General features: G+C 33.7%; 2 protein-coding genes across 6 annotated transcripts in view; one reads left to right on the plus strand and one right to left on the minus strand.

Annotated features, from left to right (window-relative positions):
• Positions 1-16,665, plus strand: part of lrtm2a (leucine rich repeat transmembrane protein 2a) — a 38,844-nt gene that overhangs the window by 6,042 nt on the left and 16,137 nt on the right. For 2 of the 3 annotated variants that reach the window (XM_087248216.1, XM_087248218.1), the window contains exon 2: positions 5,840-5,965. The gene's annotated coding sequence lies outside the window, so the exon portion shown is untranslated. The remainder of the gene's footprint in view (positions 1-5,839; positions 5,966-16,665) is intronic. The other variant, XM_087248217.1, reaches the window with a different exon arrangement.
• Positions 985-16,665, minus strand: part of cacna2d4a (calcium voltage-gated channel auxiliary subunit alpha2delta 4a) — a 57,876-nt gene continuing 42,195 nt past the window's right edge. For 2 of the 3 annotated variants that reach the window (XM_087248208.1, XM_087248207.1), the window contains 13 exons: positions 12,983-13,044; positions 9,883-9,897; positions 9,736-9,783; positions 9,553-9,615; positions 8,243-8,313; positions 6,535-6,610; positions 6,171-6,223; positions 6,035-6,090; positions 5,851-5,871; positions 5,514-5,631; positions 2,867-2,983; positions 2,099-2,180; positions 985-1,995 (listed from right to left, as the gene is read on the minus strand). In XM_087248208.1, the coding sequence (XP_087104334.1) occupies positions 1,900-1,995; positions 2,099-2,180; positions 2,867-2,983; positions 5,514-5,631; positions 5,851-5,871; positions 6,035-6,090; positions 6,171-6,223; positions 6,535-6,610; positions 8,243-8,313; positions 9,553-9,615; positions 9,736-9,783; positions 9,883-9,897; positions 12,983-13,044 (878 nt within the window). In that variant the 3' untranslated portion in view covers positions 985-1,899. The remainder of the gene's footprint in view (positions 1,996-2,098; positions 2,181-2,866; positions 2,984-5,513; positions 5,632-5,850; positions 5,872-6,034; positions 6,091-6,170; positions 6,224-6,534; positions 6,611-8,242; positions 8,314-9,552; positions 9,616-9,735; positions 9,784-9,882; positions 9,898-12,982; positions 13,045-16,665) is intronic. The other variant, XM_087248209.1, reaches the window with a different exon arrangement.

Below are 16,665 nucleotides of genomic sequence, written 5' to 3' on the forward strand. Positions count from 1 at the left end.
TCTGTTTAAACTTGTTTTAAATTAAAAACTGTCACCTACAGGCAAATAACAAACAGGCCAGCTCATTTGCTTAATCAGAATTTGTCAATTTGAACAATTACAAATTAAATTAGTCTTAAAGCCTTCTTCTATCGGTTATTTTCATGATTTATGATGGCATACTGTGAAAAATGGGACAAATAAGCTCATATAGCAGGCATATTCTGAAGTTTGTCAGTACAGAGGGTAGCTCTTTTGAACCACCCGAACGCCCCCAGGCTACGGGCCTGGCTTATATGATTATAATTCCTTTCAGACCAAGCAAAATTGTTATATTAATCGTTTTAATGTATATATTAAAGGCTGTTTACATTTTTTGTTCATTTTTGTTTGTAATTTACTGTCTGACTAACTTTAGTGTAGTTTTCTTTCTTTTTAATTTAAATACGATTAGCATCCATTAGCTTCTAGTCAAAGGTTTGTAGCCCCTTTTTTGATGTTTTTAAATAATGAAACAAAATTAAGTATTTTTAAATGTTATTACAAATTAAGAGTAATTTTATTATGCTGATTTGGTGCTCAGGAAACATTTCTCATCACATTATTATCTTAAAATATTTTGCTGCAGATTTATTATTATTATTTATTTTGTGGGAAATATGATAAGCTGTAGGATTACATTAAAAACAAACAAAAATGTTTATTTACGAAAAAGAATTACGTTTTAACAAATAAATAAAAATATTACATCACATTGATATGACGTTTTAACATTTAAATAGGAAAAACTATGTTTGAACGTTAATTAAAATATAAAACAATTAAAATGTAAACATATTTCGTATTATATTTTTAAGCAAATAAAAACCTGTTTTTTCAAAAACTTTATAAAAAGCTAAATTATTAATAATTCAATATTTATTACTCTTAATGTTTGCTATACATATTCAAACTCAATTTAATACTTTCAGTTATAACATAAAATAATTCACCACCAAAAGAAAGTTTCTTTTTCCTTTTTTTATTTTACCATAGACCGCCGCTCCTGTTCACCTTTTAACACAAAAGCGTTTCAAAATTAAGTTTTGGGTGGACAGTAAGACACATGAGCTTGCTGTAATGTAATATTTACAGTGCCAGTTACAGTAACATTTGAAAATTCAAACAAATACACACACCTCAAAAATCCCTTCTTGTGCAATTATACCTGAGTGAGAACACACACTACAGAATTATTCATATAAGAAAGTAAACGCAACACACTTATCAAAAACAGAAATGTATATAGAATGTTGATAAAGACGCTAAATTAATGATAGTGCATAACAAATGTAAAAAACAAACAAACAAACAAACAAACAACAAATGCATCCCTGAAATCTTGAAATAACCTCTCAGAGACATTTACAGCAAATACCACAATGGTCATTTATTTATCCAATGGCCACATTTGGTTAAAAAAACAAAAAAACAAAACAGTACTGTGAATATCCATGTAAAATATTCCTGTTTTTCTGTCTCTCACTCACACACACACCGATATCTTATGCACACTTTGTACAATTTTCTTGTGCTTCACATTGAGAAATGGTCACATATTCTACTGGCCATAAATTATGTCTCTGTAATGTCACAGTTCAGTTAAGCACAGCTTCTCTTCATCCTTCTCTGGGTCTCATTTCAATCCAAAATCACTGATCACTCTGATTTTTCAAGACATTTTTGCAGGTCTTTCAGTGACAAGACAAGGTCATAAAATCCCAGCACTGTTTAAAAGGAATCTACAAAGAAAACCTATACCTAAGTTTGATGTTGAAGACTTTACATTATAGAAAAAAGTGTTCTAGTCAAAACTAATAACATGGTGAGTTAAGTCTATGCACTATAGATGATTCTCTTGGGGGTTACACAGGCTCTCTGTCATCGATGGATGAGTGCTGACACTGATAAACAGGCAAAGAATAGCATGATAGACAGGCTGATTGCCACAGCCCCACCACAGTCCTTGGCATTTTCCTGCAACAGAGACACAGAATATGTAGCAGAGATCTTCAAATCTTGCAGACAGATAGCTGTCTGCAAAGCATGTCTGATTGCAGTCTAGTATGTTTGTATTTACTTGAGGGTGGTAAGCGTGACAAGACTCAGGCCTTCTTCGTATCTTCTGAGATCTCATGCGGTCACATTTCACTGAGGCATTGTGTGCTGAGCGGTTAAGTAAAAAACGAAGAAAATGCAAGAATAACAAGCAAACCAAAGAGTAATGCTTTAGTTGAAGTCATAAAACCTCATGAAACCTTTATTATCATGACATGACATCATGTGAATATGAAGGAGATTTTATGCATGCGTATTACAACTGAAATTTATTGTCATTAACTTAGTTGTACCATTTTAAATGCATTTTAAAAGATGGCATTGTTTGAGATGTCTTTGTCATGATGATTTATTTATGCATTTTTATTTTCATTGTTTTTTTAGTTTCCTCCAACATAATGTCAGATACTAGACAATTTCAAATGTCTCAAAAACATTAAATATCTTGGTAATGGCAAGCTGTCATGACAAAGATGTATTCGTTTGTGTCAAGTAGTCATATAAAACATCTCAAACAAGGTTATCTGCATTTAATATGACATAACTGAGCGATTGGCACATAATTTAAACATTATCATGATTATAAAGGTTTCATGGCAGTTTTTTTTAACACCCCCTTCAATTAAAGTGTTACCAAGCAAAGCTTTTTAGAAGATCTAGATGCTTTTCCCTGAAGATTGTCATTTTTAATGTGGCAAATTTATTGGTTGCACCTTTAAGTGACTAAAGCATGATTCATCTCCCCAGTGTGTGGTCTGAGGAGCCTGAATTAGCTGGGCTTTTAAGGATATATTTGACCTCTTTGGGCTCCATGGTGATGGGTGGATATTGCCGAGAACAGTCACAATCAGCCTGAATCACCACCAGCAGCAAGTTGCTATCTGGTATCTGTTGAATTACGAACACCCTGCATGCAATAATAGAAAGAGAGAGATCAAAATTCAAAGATACCCTCATCCTTACTACAGATTACATTTTAAAACAGTATTCCAGAAACCACAAAAATGAAGATACAAGTATTGAGAGTCTGTTACTGATGAAATAAAGTGGCATTAATGACCTAAGGAGGTAACTATAGAAATAACTGCATGCTTTCTTCTAGGATTGATATTGTAGATCAACTAAGCATAATTTAAGTTAAAGGGAGTTAAAGGGAAATCATTTTCACATAGAAAATAAAATGGCTGTCATCATTTAGTCATTCCAAACCTTTATGAGTTTTACAAAAGAAGATATTTAATTGAATGTTGGAAACCAGTAACAATTCGGCATTTACAGTAGAAAAATATAAATACAATGGAAGTCAATATCTAGCAGTTTCCAACAGTTTTCAAAATGTCTTCTTTTGTGCTCAACAGAAGAAATACAATCAAACAGATTTGTGACAAGTGAAGGGTGAATAATTGATGACAGAATAACATTTTTTGGGTGATCTATCCCTTTAAGGCTGCTCTGTGATCAAATAAAAGATGTAATGGTGCATAAATGGCAGACTTCATTATGGCTGCTCAGATCCACCTCAGTCCCTATTATCAGTGTACTATATAATGGTCCATTTGCTGTGTAAATGCATTTATATCACCTCTGAGGAGTATTAATCTGTAAAGACAACTAATGTCACTTAAGACGTGCTCCTGTGTCACCTACGCTAGTGTTAATTAGCCAATGAATACAGTAGTTTTTATTACTTTGTTATCAAATGTCTTTAAAATATGTGACATTTGATTAGTTGTGTAATTAGCAACAAAAATGGGCAAACTGCTTTCAAAAATTACGTATGGCTTCAAAATTATTTATGTTGGTTTTGTTCAAGTGCTAGGGATTTTTGTTATATTTTAAGAGGCTTGCAAAAGGACCATACTACTTCAAGCCATTAATGGTAAATAAAATGCTGAAGCTATTTTCCTACTACAGTATGTTTGCGAAATCTATGCAAGACTAGCTTTAATTTTCAGTCCATTATATGTCTTCACCACAAGAGGGCCTCAAAAAGGCATGAAGGCATTAGGTTAGATTTTATAGGTTTTCTTTTGCCTGACAAACTAATACAGTTAGTTTGTGTTAGGCAACAGTAAGTAATTAGTAACTGTAATGTCAGACTGATTGTTATTGTGGAAATTATAGCTATTTTTGATATCATAACATAGATAACTGTACAATAAATCCCTTAATGTTTATTGTGGAAATAATCTCCACATTTTGATAAAAACAACATTAATAAAAAAGAAATATTAACAAAACAAAATTAAACTCCACAGAATAATCTGCCTATTAATTTGCAGGCCTCTTTCCCCTTATGTCTTTGCACAATCTTAAAAATCTTTTTTGATCCACTTTAACATTTAAACATATCTGTCAAAAAAAATTTTCAAACTTAACCAGACTTTAAACCAGACTTTTGATCATTTGTCAATGTCTGTGTTTTTAAACACTGTCAGTGCAACATGCGTTTGATTAGTAAACAAATCTTCTCCCTCATTCACAAGGATGCACATGTGGACCTTTTAGCAACATACATTGATTCGCTGTGGTCATGCTTATTTCATCACTTAGGGATCACCGGTTTTGCAGCCGATAGCGAGTACTGATTCCTTTTCATGTTGATCGGCCGATACTGAGTACCGATTCTGAGTAGAGATCTTGCCTTATTACCTCAGAGAATAAATTAAAGATGTTGCATATAATTCCTTAAACACGTCACTTATAACCATTTAGTGTGGACATGGTCAGAAGCAACTTTAAAGAACAAAATACATAAATCATAAAAAAATTACTAATTTTTTACTAATTACTAATTAAACAGTTCAAATCATGGAAGAATTCAACATGTCTCACTGAAGTTTGGAGCGCATAAGGAGTTAAAATACACACCTATAAATCTGTTACTTCTTTACTAAGAGGAAATAGGTAAATAAACTACTGGTTATTACAATACATAAATTACACTTCGTTGTATTATTAAATTTTCAAGTTTCATTTATTTATTTATTTACTTATTTTTAATTTCACTACTTTTTCTAGCCAGGATTTAATGACCTTCCAATATTGTTGAAAACACAGAACATTCAGTTCTGATATGTAAAAAAAAATCAGTTCTTAAATGTCCTCTGCTTATAAACTTGTAAACAAACAATTGTGATAGGTTCATGAGATTAGCCAGATTAGCGAGTCATGAAATGTGATTATCGGCCGATTTCTGGCCGATCGATCGGAGCATCGCTACTTTTATTAAAGTCACAGAATGATATAGCTGTAATGTTGATGTAATATTCTAACGTAAATCTTTACTTTATATTTTTTAAAGTTTGTTTAAAAACCAAGCATTTACTAATTAACTTTCTTGTTATTTTCAAATAACTACTTCTCATTTCACATATGCATCTCATAAAAAGGCATTTTAAAAACAGATGGAATTCAAACATCAAGAAATTTCTTACTTTTGACATCTCCCACACTTGATCAGGCTGTTGGTTTCTTTGATTGATGGCTCGTAGACGAAGCTGGGATATTCAGTGTCACACGGCTGCAGAAAGCCACCCTTTAACTTCTTACTAGCTACAAAGCAAAACCTACTGTTATCTTTCAAAATAAATTACAGTATGAATGTCCCTTTCCTCCTCAAATGCCATCAGCTATAGGTTACTCTCATTATACGCTTTGAACAACAGAGGGATTTGAATAATCTAGTCAGTAATAAAAAATGTCACTTGAAAGCCATAAAAAAAAAATTCTTTGTTCTCTCTTTTCGCCCACAATGATGAAGACAGCACTTACATGAATGGAATGAGGTCTTGGCTGTGACAAATGGAGATGAAGGAGGGATACAGAATGAAAGGAATGAGACAGCAGGTGATGAAGGAGGAAGACAGTCGAACGACCATGCAAACAGGTGAGTAACACAAATGAATGATAAAGTGACGTTATAACACCATTTACAATTAGTTTACTTCACACATACCCTCTGTAAAGTGATCCGAATGCCACAGATTGTAGATGTTGAAGTCCAATAAAAGGCTGGGGGAGAGAAACCTGATTTTACAAAGGATGAACTGAGTCACTGATGTTTTAGAGAGCAGAAAAACAGCCACACTTACAACAGGAAGTTGGATAGGAACCATTTCAGTGCTGCCAAAAGATTATAAAAGGGCTGAGGAAAGAAAAAAAGCAGAACAAGGGAAAAATGCAATAAAAGAATCAAGCTTGAATCCTTTCATTTTAATTACTCTGAGTATTTGTGTGCAAGAGCTTTTCTGACAGAAACCTGACTGATTTTTTTTCCCTATACACAATGACTCCATCATGTGAAGGCCAAACTTTCAGCTAGATCAGACCTGACCTGTGACCTCCACCCATAAAGTCATACCATGTTAAGAATAGCAATATTTCACATGTAACACTGATAGCATCTGACGGTTGTGTTCTGGTAGAAGTTATTAAAACAGACAAGAGGGTGCTTACACTTAGCAGGGGTCGAGCGCCACTAGCAGAGTGAGCGTGCGCCTTACACATGGCCTGATAGTCATAGAGTACAACTCTGTGGAAAACACACACACACACACAGTGACATCATTATACTTTAATGCGTCACATCACAGCTCAGGTTTAGCTCACCTCAATATTAAATTTTTTTCATAATTTACTCACTAGTTGCAAATCCATAAAAAATTTAAAATATTTTCAATGACTCCAAGATATTTTCTGCCAAAGTTTTATATAAAATATATTAAAATATAAGCATAATAAATGAAAACAGTTCATTAAATTATTGGCCTATAATGCACACCTGAGGTGGTGATGTGGTAGTGGCCATTGCACTTTTGGTGTCCATTATTTCATAATGATTCAACTCACTGAAGTTCGTTATTCCACACATTTACCCTACGGTTATCACATCTAAACACATTGTTCCATTGTATTTTTTTACTTTGTGGGTGTAACATTAGTTTCGTAGTGGCCGTTTGCATAATCATATTTGTTATTTTCAAATTTATACAAATAGAGAGCAATGCAAGCACTTTCTCCATGTGTGCCTGTAGTTCAGCAAGCATCTTAACTTATCAGAATGTTGCAATTGCACTGCACGTCATGTATGTGTCAAGTATGTATATCAGTTATAACGGTAAATAATTACCTCAGACAAACCAACCAAACGCTCTTTTCCCCTTTTTTTATTTCTCCATAAACAATACTTGTATCAGAGCTCTAGCATGTGTTTGTCAGTGCTGGTTCATTAGAAAGCGCAGCTGAAGGTTGCTTAGCAATAGCAGTCATCAAGGGATTGCATGCTCCTGAGCTCTTGAAAACTGGTAGAGGAAGTGGCGCACCTTACTTTTTCCACAAGGTTTTAGACAGGATATGTGAATTTGAGGATATCTTCCTAACACATCTCATCCAAAGCCTTTTGTTTTGTTCACTATCATGTAATACAAATTCATGTAAATTAAGAGACTTAATTTAAGTATTTTAGATATGATTAGATATGATTATGATATGATAAGATATGATTATGATGAGATATGATAAGATATGATTGCATTATATAATAAACAAATTAAATGTATGGTTTTATTCATATATACATTGATCAGTGAACATAAAAGCTTGCTTGATGTATGTGAAAAGACCTCAACTTTTGGGGGAAGCTCAAATGTGCTGAATTGACATGCAGGAGTGACATGCAGGAGGTAAGCATTCTTGAGCTTCCTTTACTAAATTTTAATGCTATCAACTTTAACTGTGTATAATATAGTTTATTAGACATGACAAATATAGAATTAGATTAAAGATAAATTTAGTCGAAAGGATTTGATGAAATTTTAATGCTAATTATCTAGTTCTTGAACTCATTTTTGCAAATAGTTTGGGTATGCAGATTATTTACAGCTTAGATGGAGGGAATGCTCTTGATTTCTATGTGGAAAAAAAGGCATTTGAGGTGAATAATTAAGTCTCTTAAATAGCGACCATGTCTTATCATGAGTATTGAAATTCAACCACTCAATATGTATTTATTTTTTGATATCTTTGCAAAAAAGTATCAGCACTTTGGGGTTTAAATGCCGATACAGAAGTTCAAAACTTCATTTGTTTTTTAAAGATTTAAAAAAATTCTTAGGGGTTAACAACAACTTGAGCGTGAGTAAATAATGACAGATCATCCTCAAACCTTTTGAACATGCCCATTTTCAAGAGTTGGGACATCACTGACCCTTCGATTTTCCCCAGAAACTTGCCTACCTGCAGAATGAGAGAGTACAGTTATCAAAACATTCATCCGATTTTTTTTTATTGACAATAGGAATGCCAGTTCACAGTAAATGTGCATGTATTAGTTCTTTGACTATAGGCATGTTGACGTTAATGTTTGATAAAACACTAAAATCAAATTTTAAACAGCATTTGGGCTTTGTAAGGCTGCAGTGCCACATCAGAGTCAGCGTTTACCGCACCCAGCACGCTGAATTATTCAGATAACCCCTGTTATCCCTCCCTTTCTCTATATTTACCCTGATGATGCACTGTTCTCCCTCTCTTGGTCGCTCTCATAGGGCCGCTACTAATGATGGAAAACACCTCATGCATTTATTTATTTATAAATTCATTCATTGCCACAGTCACTTTCCTATGCTGAGTCAATGTTAAAAAAGGCTCTTTTAAATAGGTGTTGTTTACAGCACAAAATCCTCATTCAAGACACATTTTTATTCATGACTTCATTGATTTGTTTTTACTGTGACCTGCTTTCAATGGAACCATTTTAATGGCACTCGAGATAAATTTTTACTGCATGTCATTTTCGCATCTTAACCTAAATCACCAGGGATTTACATCACAGCATGCAGACACACACACTGTGAGGAGGCGTCTATTTTTCTCTGTTTTTGAAAATCTGTATAAATAGTTGTAGATATAAATAAATCAGTAAGGTAATCAGTAATGCTACATAAATGGTGAAACATAATATTACAATAAAATACCTCAGTAAATCTCATTTTATATACACATATACAGTACACACAGTTAACCTACTTAGCTTGATCACACTTTTTGCTGTATTTTTGGCAGTTTTAAGGTGACCTTCATGTTATGAAAATCTACAACCTTGTCTAGCAAAGGCTAACTGCATAGGCACTGTTCTAAAAAAGCAAATATGTAGAAATAAAAACCCTAATACAACTTGCAAGTGCGCTGCATTTCTACTAAAGCCATTTTGGTTACACTGTCTATTGATTAATGTAATTAAGAGTAAAACAACAGTTTTACTTGCATTAAAATGTGGCTTTATTTTGATGTATATCAGCCATTTTCACAGTCCGATCAATTAGCTGAAAAGATAAAAATTCAATCTTGCCCTACATGTTTCTAAATGGATATCGTTTCATTTGAAAATAAATCATTTTACGTCATTACGGATGTTTGGTGGGTTGCGAATGTCATTTTAATTTGGCCTTAACCTGTCACTTTAAGTGCTCTTACATCAGCCTTGTCCCTAGAGATGATGATGAAGCCATTACTGTCAATGACGTAGCAGCTAATGTCCTGTTGAGAAAAAAAAAACACGTCATGCTCAAATGAGGAATGGCAAAACATATTTTCATACATATGCCTGTAATCTTGATACCCACAACTTATGCACTATAACTGCAATAAGATGCTCACCGGATTATCACTACAGCTTAAAGGACAAAGCCCCTCTATGCCTGAACACTGTAAAAAAAGACAGAAAATCATGAAGATGGAGAAACTGAGCATTTATATGTATTCCGTTTTTATGGTATCATGTTTATCCTTGTAATGCGTACATACATCTGTGTCGTTCGGCTAAGGGTCATCCGGATAAAATGAAGCAGCAGAGAAAAAATGGTAAAATGTTAATTGATGTGAAATCACTGGCTCAGGACTGATAGCTTTGATCTAAACTCCTGCTTATAAAATCACTGTTCTGCCTTTAAGCCATCACATGATCTGCACAGGCTCCTGTGTGCTTTTACTGGCCATGTATCAGATGAGGCAGTCTCATAGGAACCTGTAAATATTTAGTACAGCTACTGCTCAAAATATATGCATCCTGCAGTATTTGTGTACTTGAGGTATTTGAGGTACTGCTGTTTTTTGTTTTGAAAATATAAGTATATATATAAAATATAAAATGTAAATATTAACATATTTCCGCATAAAAAAGAGGCATTATTAATAATTGAGTTCTAATAATAACCAGTAAATTTTAGGACCAGCTTAATTATTTCTAAAACATCTTGTGACAGACTACATGCTTTTTTTTAAAAACGCAATACAGGAAAAACTGAATACCTACAGAAACTAATAATTTAATATTTATTCTATTTTAAGGTAATATTTACAGTAGGGATGCATAATTTATCATTTGAGCATCAATATCACAATGTGTGCATCTGCAATAGTCACATTACAAGATATGAAATGTTGAATTAAGATTATATATGAACTGATACCACAGGTTAAAACACTTGAGATTTGTGGAGACACTGCAGAATTTACCCATGATACAGTGAAAGTTTATCATCCGCAGAGTGTTTTTAAGGCCTGTGACTGTTTGAGTGTGTTAAGAGAGTTTAAAGCATTTTAATAGTGCATAAAGTTTAATAAAGATTCATTTTAATTTATATGATGAAGATTATGCGATGTTATTTTAGATTTGATTATTCAATTTCTTTACCTGAATACTGTCAGTCTCTCCCCAGAAAATCATAAATCACTTTTATTTCACTTTATTATTTGCTCCTTTATGTTTATTTATGACTTTCATTTGTTTATTATATTTATATAATAAATTACATCGTTCTTCTACAAATCATCCCAATAAATCAAAATGAATGACTTTCCAAATAGAGCTAGTTAAGTCATCTCTATATATACTGCAGAAGAAAAGATATTGCAATGTCAATTTTTTGTAATATCATGCAGCCCTAATTTACAGAATGTTACTTTCATAAAAACTTTAAAAAAATTGAATTATTTTATAGGAATAATTCATTTAAAACTGAAAACTTTTATTTACTCATTATCATTTTTTACTCATCCTCCACTTGTTTTAATATCTGTTTAGGTTTCTTTCTTCTGTTAAACCAAAAAAAATCATATATTTTAATGAATGTTGGAAACTGGTGGCCATTGAATTTCTATAGTAGAAAACCAAATAGTCAATGGCTACCTGTAGCAATATTCTTCAAGATTCTTCATTTAACAGAAAAAAGAAGTTAATAAAGGTTTGAAACTACTTGAGGGTTACTATACAGTAATCTCAGTTTACACGCATACATCTTTTTTTTTCATCTTTTTCTCAATGCATGTGCATTTTTAGCACGTTTGCCATGTTTTCGCGCTGCTGGTGATCTTTATTCTGTAGATATATTAATGGATTTGGATTTGAACATTTCAGGCATTAAATCAGTTAGAAGCCCTTCCATCAGTGAATAAGGCTTTAGTTAATATCGCTGCCGTCAGGAGCGAACACAGACATAGTGGTAATGTGCCAGCTGAGGTGGAAGAGTGTTCAGGGAGGCATGGAAATTCCCAGGGGTGCAAGAAAAATGGAAGAGCTTCCTCCCAGAGGATCATGTAAAAGCTGATATTCCCTTCTATTGCCATTCTTTTAAACTCTCTCAACACTCAGCATCCTCTGTTTGTATTATAAATATCAAACAAAAGCCTGTGCTAGGAGCGTCACCACTAACATCACTGTGTGTGTCTTCACCTACCACCACAGAATGCACAGTGTTTAAACAGATAAGACACATCCGGCCAGTATCGCACATTTGTTTATGTACATATCCTTGTGGAGACATTTTGTTGACAGGGCCTAAAACTAATATTTGCCACACATGCCGATGACCGATGAATTGAGGAAATTTGCTGTCCATAAATATTACAGACTGGACCGGCCATGAAACTGTATGTACATTATTGGGGAAATTCTATTATTCATTCATTTATTCATTTTCCTTTGGCTTATTCTGTTATTTATCAGGAGTCGCCACAGCGAAATGAACCACCAACTATTCCAGCATATGTTTTAAGCAGCGGATGCCCTTTCAGCTGCTACCCAGTATTGGGAAACACCCATACACAGACACACACACACACACACACACACACACACACACACACACACACACACACACACCTACACTATATGCTAGTATTATTATTATTATTAACAGAAAAAATATTAACAGTAATTAAACAGCAAAACTAAACTAAACCATTACTTTTAATTTTATCTTCTTTCACATTCAAACTTTTAATCACACAACTTTTTATCACAGTATAATTTCTATTGTGAAAGGTTTTTCTATAATTGACCAAAGATTTGTGAACCAATTTGACATTACTGTATATTATTATTTGACATGTAGCATTTTTAATTCCCACTACTGGGTTGTGGCTGGAAGGGCATTCACTGCGTAAAACATGCTGGAATAGTTGGCAGTTCATTGTGCTGTAGCAACCTCTAAAAAAGAGGGTGAAGGAAAATAAATGAATAAATGTTGCATTTTTAATGCTCTTCATAAGAGCCTAAAACACTTTTATCATGAGTTGTGGATAAGACAATATTTTTATATTATTGTAAGACAATCTTTAAGAAGCTGTAATCATGCTCAGTCATATAGCATTTTCAGATATTGCAGGATTAAAAGAAAGTATCAGCCAACTGCTGATAAACACTCTTACATACTCATCTAAATTTATTTTTACTTGCATTTGGCAATTGGCAAGTATCAAATTTAGGCCCTAATTTAATATAATTTAACATAATTATATATTTTTTAAGGTTAACAAAATGTGTACACAGTCATAAAATGTACTTTCTTGGACAACAAGCAATAACTGTAATTTCAGTGAAAGACATAAATAATATTTTTACTACCTGGTTGGCTATGGACCAAAACCTTTTTTCCAACATCTCAAGAGACATCTGTACACCGATGGCTATAAGGGGAAAAAAACAACACAAATTACAGCTTGAAAATACTCTCAGTTATACTATCAGGAAAATTCGCAGTTATTCTGGATTTATTAGCAAACATTTTCTGGCAATTGGTCCATTCTTTTTTATTGGTTGTAACTGAAAACCTGGATTATTCCACCAAATACTGAGCTCATTACTCTTCTGAAATAAAAACATTGGTATTTTGTTGGTTAAAAAAATGTATATTAACATCTAAAAACATGGAACCTTTTTGTATTAATTTCAAAAGTGTTATCAGTAATTTACAGAATAAATATCAAATGTTTTACTCAATCATACAGCTATAAACCATAAACTCAGAAAAAAGAAAATTTGCAGTGCCGTCTTAATTTTTTCATAACTGTGCATGTGAATAGCTGAAAAGGCTGAGACAGGTTTATGTAAGTTTTTTGGTTCAACATCCGATTCCATTCGACTTGCAAATGCATTATCCCAGCATGCATCAGTGGCCACCCACTCCGACAAGCTTAAACATAGCAAATATGCTGATATCTCATGCCTCAGCCCTGAAACCTCATATATTACAGCTGATATCTCATCGCTCATCCCTGATACCTCTTACTTCAGTTTATTACCTTAAACCCAGTACCTCATATATCAAACCTGATACCTAATAACTCAATCTGTACATCTACATCGCCTATAATCCACTGCGCTTTACAGAATAAGGTTTTGTTGTTTATGGGCCCTTGTGTAATTAGTAGGACAGTTGGAATTTGCAGTGAGCTGACGGCTCTGATTAAACTGCAGTAAATTGTTCGTTTGAGTAAAAATCTTTTAACTTCAATAATTCAAAGAGAGCGAGAAAACCGAGCAGAACCATCTATCAGACTGAAGCTAATTAATAGAGTTGGATAATAAAGAGGCAGAGAGTGGAGGGCAGTGTTGGTAATAGCTGCTCGGGGCGGAGATGGCGGCTAGCAATCTCTTGAATGAGCAGATGTGTATTATAAAGCCGTAGACCCAGCAGACATACTGTAACACGCTGGAAGATTACAGTCGCCACTTCTCCTCCAGCTTCCTAAAGATTTAGACAAGCCTGCAATGAAGATTACCCAAAATAGTGATGAGCTCGCTCGCAGACGGATCCCAGCGCAGTTAAAAGTGTGAATGACGGAGGACATGTGACTCCAGCAGAGCAGATAATTTAGCAAATACCCAGTTTTCTGAGCTTCTGTCATTCTCTTTTCCACACAAACATCCCACACATAAAAACAAACATAATGATGTGATACAGCATGAAGCCTCAACCAAACCCCCAGAGCGACAGCACGGCAAGCAATCAATCCTGCGTCAACTGAACAGATTTTACCATTTGTTGGTTAAAAACAAAACCTTTAATGAGGGACGTGATGGAGGAAGAGAGAATGTGTGAAGTGTATGTGGCACTTTCTGTGAATAGGCAGAAGCTGTTGTGTTGGTCAATAAACATTTCACAAATATCAGGCAAAATATATTAGTTTTTTTCCAGTTAACACGACTGCCCATTTAGGCTAAGTGAAGCTATTAGTTTGTAGTCATGGATATTGCATATTACCAGAGTGCGAATTGTACTTTTTCTGTAATGTTAATTTGTGCAATACACGCTTCAATGAACAAAATGTACATATTTATTTCAATTACTTCTAATTTATTAATTATACTGATTTAAGTTTTCAGTGTAACCTCTGACAGGCAATTTCAGCAGATGTGTGATTCTCAATGATGAGCTAATTTTGATATAAAACAAACAGTTAGTATGTTTACATGGACACCAATAACCCGATTTTAATATGATTAAGACAATATTCTGATTAAGAGTCTACCATGTAAACAGCGATTTTTGATGAATTTAATCTAATTAAAGTCATAATCGAACTAAACAGAAATCGGATTAAGACATGTCGAGCATGACGATTTTAGTTGCATTATTGAAGTTCAGTACAGACATGTAAACATCGCAATCAAACTATTACCGTCATGTAGGATTTTCTCCGCATTTTGCGACAGGATAGTCTATACACACACAGATGTTTGATACTATTCTCTGCACCTACAGAGTCAGTGAAGGACCACAGACACCTGCATCGCGAAATGCAAAGTTTTTTTTTTCCCCATACAGCATGCAATATCAAATTCTATTAAAACAATGCAGCAGTTGTAAAACTTCCAGCAGTTCATACTCACATTCAATATCTTTTTTGTTATGGGGGGCATGCATGAAGCCTTCCTGAATGAAAGTGAAAGTGCGAAACTGCAGTTATAGTCAACAAATTAAAAAAGAAACACTCGGAATTTCATTATACTGCGGAGGAAATATGGGTGGCGTGGTGACGTTAACCGAATTATGTGCTATAACATAAACTGTGCACAATTTGACTTTACTTTTAGGCTAAATATAGATACATACATCTATTTTACAAGAAAAGTGTCTTATAAACACTTATGGTGTCTATTGGTGGTCTAGATCTGTCGGTTTCAGACTGCTGAATGTATATTTTCTTGCATTGACTGTTTGCCGTAATTATGCATTCATAAAAGTATGAACCACTATAGGAGTGGTCAAATATACACACACACACACACACACACACACACACACACACATATATATATATATATATATATATATATATATATATATATATATATATATATATATATATACATACACACACACACACACACACAGATCAGAGCATGTTTTGACATTCTTCTACTAGGGGATCAAGCAATAATTAGGTGGGTCATACATCCCTGTAATTTGCATCCTATGTAGTATTACCCATTAAAAAGTAAAATAACGAGAATGGCTGAGATTGGCAAACTCAGACATCGCCCTCATTGTGTAAAAATTGAGACAATATAATTAGATTGTAATATTTTTTTCTGGTACAAGATGAATAATGTGCACAAAATGTTGTACATTGCTAAATTATACATTTTTTTTGCCATTTGAAATTATTCTATTTTAGACATTCTAAAATCTTCAGTGTTATCTAAACTACTTACCATGGTAGGTACATTTTATATAATAGCTACTGTTTTAACATTTAATAGCTTATGCAAAAATAAACATGGATTTATGCCTCTAAATGCTGTAAAATTTATGGGACACAAGTGAACGGTATTTGTGGAAAGTGCGTCAGAGCTTAACATTTCAAAGGCAAAGAGGTGACCATTATCATGGCTGTGAATTTGAGCTATTTCAATTATGTAAAACAATACCTCGTTAATTAAGAATGAAATTCTTCTGGTCATAATAAGCTTAATGGCCAGTGCTCAGCTCATGTAGATGTGGGTGGGTTATTGAAGTAGAAATAAGCTGAGTGTGTATGAGTGCACTTTAATTCATGTACCATTTTTAAACTCTCTATCCATCCATGCAGCAGATTCTTCTAAGGCTTTAACTTAGCTTAATATGCATTTCACATTCTTAATTACATTCATATACACCAAATTATGCTAATGTAGGTAATATCTATTTGAATATGCCAGGATTAAACTGCAGGGTATGTGCGCAGTGGCTAACAGAGCAGCAGGGTCTTTACATTGCAGATTATCACGAAGAGCTCAAGTAGCATACGCTAACAGTGAGTCAA

Source organism: Danio rerio, chromosome 4 (assembly GCF_052040795.2).
Source record: "Danio rerio strain M-AB ecotype USA chromosome 4, GRCz13ab, whole genome shotgun sequence".
Taxonomy (NCBI): domain Eukaryota; kingdom Metazoa; phylum Chordata; class Actinopteri; order Cypriniformes; family Danionidae; genus Danio; species Danio rerio.